Source organism: Schistocerca serialis, chromosome 2 (assembly GCF_023864345.2).
Source record: "Schistocerca serialis cubense isolate TAMUIC-IGC-003099 chromosome 2, iqSchSeri2.2, whole genome shotgun sequence".
In the NCBI taxonomy this organism is placed as follows: domain Eukaryota; kingdom Metazoa; phylum Arthropoda; class Insecta; order Orthoptera; family Acrididae; genus Schistocerca; species Schistocerca serialis.
The window spans coordinates 1106802860-1106813759 of record NC_064639.1 but is presented as its reverse complement, the minus strand read 5'-3'; the positions used below and the strand labels follow the sequence as shown (position 1 = coordinate 1106813759).

At 40.5% G+C, this 10900-nt stretch overlaps 1 protein-coding gene across 1 annotated transcript in view; it reads right to left on the bottom strand.

Annotated features, from left to right (window-relative positions):
- Window positions 1-4864: 4864 nt before the first annotated feature.
- LOC126456648 (cyclic nucleotide-gated cation channel) overlaps window positions 4865-10900 on the bottom strand; it is a 1140961-nt gene continuing 1134925 nt past the window's right edge. Inside the window, exon 18 of the mRNA XM_050092391.1 lies at window positions 4865-5148. Coding sequence (XP_049948348.1) covers window positions 4865-5148 — 284 coding nt within the window. The remainder of the gene's footprint in view (window positions 5149-10900) is intronic.

Sequence of the window (10900 nt, the reverse complement as noted above, 5' to 3'; positions counted from 1 at the left end):
TATTTTCTCTGTAGCAGAATATGCCCTGTATTGTAACTCCCTGCTAGGTCTAAACTGTTTGATGAACTGGAACTCGAACCCAGAACAATGACAGTTCTGGAAAATAACAACTGTAATTTAAGTTGAAAGGTGGTGTTGGAATCAGTCAGTGATTTCATTGGCATTTAGAAATGAAAATTGACTACTGTGAGTTTAAATTTATGTTTCCTGTAGACAAAACAGAATTTGATAAGTGATTTTACAGGCACAGATCATTTTTAAGATTCTGAGAGCGACTTGTTGTTCTTATAACTCTAACTGCAAAAAAATGTGACTTAGTATAATATATGTAATGGCAACTATTTTACACAATTATTCCTGGTATTTTATCTAGTATGTAGTTCCCACAGCAGAAAAGAGCTTTGCACATTAAATTTTACAGCTTTTAACTGCCATTTTTGGAAGCTCACAATATATTCACAGGTCCTTAACAATTTGTGCTCAAAACAAGCCCTTGGGTGAAATTTGTTAAAAAGAAAAATAGCTGCATGAATTCCGCTTCATTACCTTTTGATATCTACAGTCACCGTACACCTAAAAATATTATGAAGTACATGAATATTGTATATGTGATAAAAGTTGTGACTAGAACCTCCTCCTCTACACACCATAATACCTGTGAAAACTATTATTTGATGAGGAGTACCTGCTTAACTTTTGTCTGTGTATAAAATAAATATTGCAGAGGAGTCTATTAGATATATGGTATTATACTTTCAGATTTATAAAGGATGAATTGAACTTTGAGGTAATTGTTTTTGTTTTATATTTGAATTTTTTGTTGTTTTAGCCTTAGTACTTATAACAAAAATAGTTAAAAGGTAGTTTTTCATATAGCTTTGTGAATCAAAAAATATGAAATAGTGATCAATTTTAAAAATTTTAAATTTCATTTTAATATACAATTATACAATCTATCTTTGCTTATAAAAATCTCTTTACGAGCCATTTACCATCTGAATTAAATATATAATATACAGAGTCTCCTCAGCAACATTATTTATCATAGTAACAATAACGAGATTTTAACATAAAATTTCATATTTATAATTTTTAATTATTAACAGTGTGAAGAAAACTGGAAAATGTATAATATGAATATTAAAAGTGGCTTGATTTTAGTTGACTCTGCTGTGTTATATTTTTGTTAGATACAAAATGAAATAGTAGCATTAACTTTAAGTTTTCCAAGCTCATAATAGTGTATCAAATTCAATAGTATGATTTAGAATTTGTTTTGCATTCTGAAAAACCATACTACCTGATTTCAAACTATAACAAATCAATATTTTATGAAATAAAGAACATAAATACTGACATCTAAATGGATGTGCTGTGCATCACTGAGATAACACAAAAACTAAACTATAGTTGAACAGTTTTATTTCTATAACCCAAATATACTCTAAATTCATGATATAAATTGCAAATGTGCATAATGAAAAGTACAACAATAGAAGGCTATCAGTATTGACTGCCTCCAAAAAGCTTACTTTTCATAATTCTGTAAATAACTATGTAATGCTGGCATTTATACAACATTTTTAACCACAATAACAAAATTTCAGTATGACCATATAGCCACTTCTTATCATATATCATTTCAGAAATAACAATACACAAATCTGTCAAACAATTTTCTCATACAACCTTCTTAAAAATCATTTCATGAACATGGATTTGTGCTTATCTGGAATGCAACATACCCAGGTAACATATTGACAGAAAGATGTTTTATATACCAGTAATCAGAGCACAGGAACTTGCACATATATTTCAGATATATTATATGCTTATTTTAGAATATAACAAAGCACATTTACTTTTCATACGACTGTACTTCAGTCTATCATTGTCTTCATTCAGCAAGAATAACAAAATATGGCTGAAGCACCACAAGGGCCATACACTCTATTCATTCCTATGGAAGGACACAATCAGTCAGCTTACACAATCTCAGTGCCATAATTGTAATTTTAGTTTAAATGAGGTGATAAACTGATTTTTCACCATTAAAGATACATAGCTGTATGCTGTCCTTTGAAGTTAAGCAAGAACTTGTCATATCTATCAAACAGATGTTCATGTGCCACAGCTGATAATCATTGTTCCTGCTGAACATAAAACGAAAATGACAACAGCAGCTGGAACAAAAACTGCTCTAATTGGTAAATTTTGAATGCTGCTGGTTGTTAACCTAATGACTGAACTGGTATATTAGGTATTATGATTAACTTAAATTCTATAAATTATTATTAATTTTTTAGCTATTATGACCCCTTTGGACTTCACTAAATGGCAGGAACTGGAATTGAACAAAATGATTCCTGGTAAGCAAACGCAAATGATACTGATTAATTAATATTTAAAGTTTATTTTTTGAATTATGTTTCTGTGTTGATGAAGTAATATATTTTAAGAACTTTGATTTCTTGTTATGTATTGTTTCAACACCTAAAATACAGAAAAAAGTCATCTCTCCTTCTGTGTATATTCATGATCCCTTTCAAAAGTTAAAAAAATATTCTTGGTTGGTTTAGAGGTTACAATGAATTGTATTTCAGTATGATGTAAAACTGTCAGTGAAACAGATAACTAATGTGTGTAATATATAAATGAATAATGGAAATAAGAGCTTTTCCATATGTGATAATATGATTATATGTACCTGTTAATGGACTAATTTTCAGTAAAATATTTGTTACCAAAAACATCTGAGTATGAAATCTTATTTTCACGTACCTTAGTGTTCATAACTGACAGTAGAATTTACATGAAAACAATAGAACATCTTAGTTGAAAGAGGTATTAAGGAATTTTTTCCTATTAGACTTTACATTATTTATTTTCTCCTAAAATTTATGTCTCAAAGATCAATCCTGAAAATATCTGTCCTCTTGAGATGATAATAAATGATATGATCTTACAAAAATCTGACTTTCTAATGATTTCTCTAGTAAATTATTGATATTTTTATATTGAAACAAATAAATTACTGAGAAGCCATAGCAGAAACCTCTGTATAATTATTAAATAAGTAAAATATAGTCTCTGTGAAAACCATCTGATCATTTGGGCATTTCTTTGTTTTAATACTAAATGAGCCTAGAATAATAATAATGAAAGTGATAGAAAGCAGTGTTGGTACCATACACTGTCTGTTTACTATAGGTAGCTCTGTGTAAAATTAATTTAATAAAAATCAAACTGAACAAAAAACATTTGATTTGAGTGTATTAGACTGTGAAGAGCAACATCAGTTATGTGCAAGAAATGTTAACACATACGCTTTTGTAATCAGTTAATTTTCACAATTACTATATTTTACCTATGAAGGCAGTTTATTTTTATAATTATCGTTATTAAATATATATAACTCTTTATAAACAAGAATTTTTTGGTCTAATCTATCAATTTTTAAATTAGATTTTCTATACCCTTTATATTGGTGCAATTTTAGTAGTCTTTTAAGCTGATGAATATATAATGAAGGTCTGAAAAATGTAAGAAATTTAGTATAAAAAGGAATGGTTTTTAATTAATACCCTTTGCATTGCAAGAGTTTGATAGTTTTTCATCAACTCTAATAATTTTGCAAGTTGAATGTTTTTATAACTGATGCTCTCTAACAACATACTGTCGTCAGGTAAAAGTAAAAAATGGCATTATGACTCACTTCCATAGCTGAATGTACATCATGAAGTTCCTGGGCTGTGAAATGTATACTCTTACAACTTTAAGTAGTTTGAAATCATAACTAAAATAACAACTGAACAGAGCAATATTCCTTTTGCATTTCTTAAGATTTAATCGAAGAAGAGGAAAAGTGGAGAACAAAAGTTAAAAAAAGAAACTTGCACTTAATGTTACAACTATTGAATTCTTTTCACAAGTTATTATAGCTCTATGCCAGAACATCTTAGAACCTTGGAACTTATTGTATGTTTTCCATGATAACATTTATTCGTTTTTAAATGCTGTGTATACATATAGTTTTATATACAAAGGTACATTTACTGCAAATGAAGCACCACGCAGAGGGATAACTCTTTAAAAAATATTTTCCACTCAATACAGGGAGTCTCATTAAAATCTCTCTTGGCGATGCTGTGTGTTCACAAGCAGAGCCTCAAGCAACCAACTTTGCAACAAAGCGCCTTCTAAACAAGAATGCAAGATAACAGACAACACGGACTGGAGAGCATCGTTGCTAATCGAATGGGTCGGCACAATTTTTACTTTGAACCGGAATCAAATATTACATCAAACAGAGTGCATTATTTTTTTTTTGCCAAACTTTATTTTAAGGACTTTATATATCTTTTGGCAGTTAATCACCCACGGAATATTGTCAGATTCCTGGCGTGTATCACAGAAAATAATTTAACTTTTTGTTATTATTATTTATTATTATTATTATTATATACCTCTATACATAGTATTTTACATATCATCCGACGGTGGATTACAAAGAGTACAGTTCTTTTATGACACCCAGGAAGATCATTGTTTTTTTCTGGATTATTTAAAATACTTATCTGAAAGTTTATTTTTTTTTTTTAAGTTAACGAGACAATAGCATAGAAGTCGATGAAGGAGTTGCCGGCTGTCGCAGCCGTACAGTCGTCCACTGTCGAGTGTCGTTGCGGAAGAGACGTCACTGCTTAGGTGCAGAGTGAACGTTGGTCCCGTGCTCGGCCACGAGTGTGCCCGCCGTCGCCACTGCCCCTCAGCGGGCGCCGCGGCTGCGGCGGCGGCAGCGCGGCGGCCTGCGGGCGGGTCCGGGCGGCGGGTGGCGAACGCTGCCGCCCGGCCGGCGCTCCTGTTAAATGATGGACTCGCGGTTGCGCTCGTTGTCCTCGGTGCTGGAGCCGCCGCTGGACGCGCCGCAGATCTGCATCTCGATCTCGGCGAGGCGGTGCTCCACCTCCCACTGCTGCTGGCTCAGCTTGATGCTCATCGACGCGTTCTCCGTCTCGAGCACCATGAGCCGCTCGCGCAGACGCTTGATCTCCGCGATTAAGGCCTCGTGTGACATCATGCCGCCGTCGTCCGCGCCAGCGGCGGGCGCCGCGTGCGCGGGCGCCGCCGCCGCCGCACCGCCTGCCGCTGCCGCCCCCGCCGCCCCCGCAGTGCCGCCTCCACCGGGATCGGGGCCGGCGCTGCTGGACGCCGCTGCCGCCGTCGCACAGGCCACGGCGTATGCTGCGCATACACAGAATGCGTCACTAGTAAGGGAAAAGATTCGCTCTCCACTGGTATTATCTACCGTTAGGTGCGGAGGGCAGGATGATTGGATCCTGGCAGGAAACTGCTGAGGTTCTCCTCCGGTCCCTGCTACCTGATGATAGCGAGGAAGGGAAACAGAGGCTCAGCACCCAACAAGAGAAGAAGACAGCGCAGCTTACGTGAACGAAAGGGCGGTGTACCCCTTTTCAGAGGAAGAGCTGGCTGCTCAGATCAAATCTTTAAAGAAGGGGAAAGCTCTCAGGCCAGATGACATTGTTGCAGAGGTGGTGCAGTTCCTCGCCCCCCAGTTAGTGACACCATTGACAAAGTTGTACAATGAGTGCCTTAGGCTTTATAAATTCCCAAAAATATTGAAAAAGGCAAGTGTGCTCATCATTAAGAAGGGACCAGACAGACTCCCAACAGAAACAAAATCGTATAGGCCTGTATGCCTATTGGATCTTTTGGGGAAACTCAGTGAAAAATCACTGGCTGATAGATTGTCAGCACGCTGAGTGCTGTGTGGGATGAGTGACAGGCAGTTGTCGTTTAGGACTGGGGGACCAGCATGTGACGCAATCGCGTCGGTCAAGGTCTGTGGCTCGGCCCCGTGCATGTACATCGTTGGCATCATGTTGGATATCAGTGGCGCCTTTGACCACAAGTGGTCTCCTGCCTGCTGGAGAAGGAGTGTCAAGGGTCCCTTACAGTTATCTGAGGAACTATTGTGAGAGTCGGGAGGCCTGGCTGTCGCCCCCTAGCGGCAGAGCCCCAGGGCTCTGTATTGGGGCCATTATTCTTGGACATCCATATGGAGGCATTACTAGATAGTATGCAGCAGAGCGAGGGTGTGATAGAGGTGACAGCCTACGCAGACGACCTCCTCCTGCTGGTCACGCGACCGTAGCCACAAGGATGTAGAGCCCTTGTTTTAACGCCTCTGCGATGGCGGTCAGAACAGCGACACTCAGTGTTTGAATCACGCGGTTCTCTTGCGGCTGACCAAGGGAAACATTTCAGTCACACCACCGCCCAGCACGGACACGACAAGGCATCAGGAAGCGGCATAAAGGACGTCACTGGAATCACCCCTTCCCTTGGGGCGTGCACTCGCACACATTTCGTGGTCGAAAATGACAGTTCGAAGTTCGATAAGCAACAAAACGACATTCCTGACAACCTTAGACACTGCTGATACTCTCAAGACCATTAAACCCTTTCCTAAGGACATAGTGGGCCAGCAATCCCAGTGAACGTGATCACAGATCTAGGGAGTGAAACGTGAGCGTAGTTTTTGCCTTGATGTACAGGGTGGAATCACCAGGGACCGATAAAAACCATTCGACGAAATTTGAACGTGATCCAAAGTAGCAAAGGTTTTTTTAATGCTTTTTCAGCCCTACTGTTTTGCTCCCTCCTGTGGCATGACTAAAAGAGAAGGGGGTGAGGTGGGGGTGTTCAACTTTGGTACCTGCATGAATAGAATTTCAAACGGGCCCTCTACGACCTCCCAGTTCGGCAACACCCTCAGTGCCGCCCAGACACCTTTGTTGAGCATCTTAAATATGTAGCTGTAGGAATTTCGACACCCATTCAGCTATGTTCTCCGCTGCTACTCCAGCGCCTGCTTTTTAGGCATACTAAATATAAGGTATACTGAACATAAGGGGTGCAGAAGGGGTTGCCTGCACTCAGGCGCCAGAGCTGCAGCGGAGCGCCACTTACAAGGGGAGGCCGCCAATTGTGAAATTCAGATTCGATTCATACTGCGCATAATAAAAGCTCATGGCCAGAGGTATAATGGGGCAAAGCACCAAGATGCACTTCTCAGCCGTTGTCGAGAAAATCGGCAGTTAAAAGAAACCGTTGCGGTGAAATACTCTCTACGATTACTTATTTTCTACACCGTCGTGATGCAGCGGTAAGCGGTCGGATTCGTAATCCGAAGGTCGCCGGATCGATTCTAGCGTCTTGCTACTTTTTTTTTAAGTATTTGTTTTTTGGAATTCAAATTCGTAATGCGAAGGTCGCCGGATCGATTCTAGCGTCTTGGTACTTTTTTTTTTAAATATTTGTTTTTTGTAATTCAAATTATATATATATATATATATATATATATATATATATATATATATAATTCCCGGCAATCAGTTGCAACAATTATGCATATAATAAGATGTTGAAAGTCGTTTGTCGTGGAAAAACTGGCAACTTCGAACATCATTATGTTTTCCGCAAACAAAGTTGTATTTCACGAATGTTATTAATTATCTTCATAATATTAACCACGTATAGTTAACGGAAGACGTAGAAACGATATTCCGAAACGAATACGTATAGCGTAAGTCAAACGTTCGAATTAGAATAGAGACCCCACGAACACAAACTTGCCCCACGAACACAAACTTGCTGTGGCAGGTATGAAATATAAACTCCGTTACTCGCTCGTTACACTTGAAGGACAGATGTTGAACAAGCCGAAACGAGCCGCCGCATAACAGCGTAGTTGCCTGCTAACTTCGAAAGGAGGTAGATGTGGTTCCTAGCGCAACTTGTAACATCGTCGAAAATCAGTGCGGACGGGAGAGCTTTGGTACACCCTGTTAACCAAACGGAAAAATGGAGGCGGTACAATTGGAGAGCGATCCGCCTTCACCAACATGCATAAGCAATTCATTATTACAAAAAACTAATAATAAAATTGCATGGCGCGAGATTCGAACCGACGACCTTCGAATTACGAACCCGAGCGCTTACCGCTGCGCCACGGCGCTGTAGAAAATTGTTAATCGTAGAGAGTATTTCACCGCAACGGTTTCTTTTAACTGTCGATTTTCTCGACAACGGCTGAGAAGTGCATCTTGGTGCTTTGCCACATTACACCTCTGACCATGAGCTTTTATTATGCGCAGTATGAATCGAATCTGAATTTCACAATTGGCGGCCTCCCCTTGTTAGTTGAAAGAGTGTAGAAGCCTGTGTAAAGATGAATTTTTAATATAGTCAGCAAAGGCGCACAGGTTTCAACGAGGATGTTGCTGAACTGGAGGATCTTGGAGGGACCATTTATCATTTTATTCACGCACTTGTCAACAATGCAACCATTCGTGATTACTTCACTACGTCACTGAAGGGCATGAAACAGGAGGGCTGAAAAAGCATAAATACTGAGCCGTACTGGGGTTGCTGCCGTCGCCTTTCGAATTTCTGGCGCCACTAGGTCGATCTGTTGTGATGTTCCTTTGGTTTGAGACCATTAAGATCTTTGCTAAGGTGACGGGGCGTGTTGTTGCGTGGCGAATTGGGGAGTGCTAACGGAGTGAGGAGAACGTTTGTGAGGTCTCCGCTGCGTAAGGTGGGCACTTGCGCAGCCGCCTTGGGCACGGAGTCCGGCGAGTTGTTGCTGAGCCTGTTTGTAGATAGATCTGAATCCGTGGCTGGGTTTGAGTGCCGTCTTCGTGCGTAGCCTGGCCAGCCAGCTCTGGGACGTGGCACACCGATGACAGAGTTGAAGCCAGTCTGCTGTGCTGAATTCTGGGCCCCCTTTGGAATCGGCATGTATCAGCTTCGATTCGTGAACTTGGTTGTTTCGGACTTAGAGGTCTTAACTGTTACTTTTTTTTATTAATACCTATAGGCCTGTTGTGATTATTGCGATTTCTGTCCGCCCCTGGTAGCTGAGTGGTCAGCGCGACGGAATGTCATACCTAACGGCCCGGATTCGATTCTCGGCTGGGTCGGAGATTTTCTCCACTCAGGGACTGGGTGTTGTGTTGTCCTTATCATAATCATTTCATCCCCATCGACACGCAAGTCGCCGAAGTGGCGTCAATTCGAAAGACTTGCACCAGGCTCTAGTCACACGGCATTTCCATTTCCATTGCGATTTCTTACCCGATCTATTTCACTACCAGATGGTTCCATGAATTGTGGATGTTCTATGCTTTTCCTGAGACGATACGGGCCTTGGTTGTGTTAACAGGATATCTTAAACTGTGTGAGCCGATAGTGTTTCCTGAGCCGGAGCGATAACATGTTTCTTCTATGCTGTAGATGACCTCCTCCCCCGCCTCCACCCCTCCCCCTCACCCCCCCCCCCCCCCACACACACCGTCGTCCGCAATACCTAAATTTTTGGGTCCTAGCCGACTTTCCTGCCAAACGTCTTCGAACACCAGATAAGTACGTTTCTCTTGTAATACGGCCGGGTGCTGGTTTCGAGATACCTTCGGGCATTGCTCACGTTGTTGCTCTGTTAATTATATTAGCTTAGGAGGTGCCTGAATCTCAAAATTTGCAGTTGCTGGGGCTATGTAATTTGGCTTGGCAGCTTAGTTTTCTCTCTGTCGTTCTGCCGTCGTCGTAGAGGCGGTACCTTGCAGTGACGCAGATATACCGTTTGGTTCGTTATTATTGCTTGCAAGTAATTAAACATGCTATGCTAATATTGCCTTTGCCGGTCTGTGCCCAACGAAAACGGCCTTGGAAGGCCGGTCTTCTCGTTGTAACCTTTCTTGGTCTTCCTTTTTGATGCAGGCTTGTGCTCCTTGCGTGTAAGCCTTGTGCACCCGTTGTGAGGAGGCAAATGAAACTCTTGTTTACTTAACTGCAGCAGTTACTAGTGAAGGACTACCTGTTTTCTATTTGGTAGTCTTACTTAACTGAAGCTGATATTAAAGAAGGCTTGCTTGTTCTCTGTTTGGTAAATTCACTTAACTGAAGCTGTTATCATTGAAGGCCTGCCTGTTCCCTTTTAATTAAATTGAGAGATATTTCATAATTTTGCTAGGCAAAACTCTTATTAATGAAGGGCTACCAGTTTTTATTGCTCTGTTATTGAATCTAATATCTTACTCAGTCTGTATTGTAATTAACTGAAATTGTGATTGCCTACCTGTTTCAGGAGTACAAACGTCTCAAATATGAGATCGACAGGAAGTGCAAAATGGCTAAGTAGGGATGGCTAGAGGGCAAATGTAAGGATGTAGAGGCTTGTCTCACTAGGGGTAACATAGATACTGCCTACAGGAAAATTAAAGAGACCTTTAGAGAGAAGAGAACCACTTGTATGAATATCAACAGCTCAGATGGCAACCCAGTTCTAAGCAAAGAAGGGAAGGCAGAACGGTGGAAGGAGTATATAGAGGGTTTATACAAGGGCGATGTACTTGAGGACAATATTATGGAAATGGAAGAAGATGTAGATGAAGACGAAATGGGAGATAAGATACTGCGTGAAGATTTTGACAGAGCACTGAAAGACCTGAGTCGAAACAAGGCCCCGGGAGTAGACAACATTCCATTGGAACTACTGACGGCCTTGGGAGAGCCAGTCCTGACAAAGCTCTACCATCTGGTGAGCAAGATGTATAAGACAGGCGATATACCCTCAGACTTCAAGAAGAATATAATAATTCCAATCCCAAAGAAAGCAGGTGTTGACAGATATGAAAATTACCGAACTGTCAGTTAAATAACTCACAGCTGCAACATACTAACACGAATTCTTTACAGGCGAATGGAAAAACTATCAGAAGCCGACCTCGGGGAAGATCAGTTTGGATTCCGTAGAAATGTTGAAACACGTGAGGCAATACTGACACTACGACTTGTCTTAGAAGCTAGATTAAGG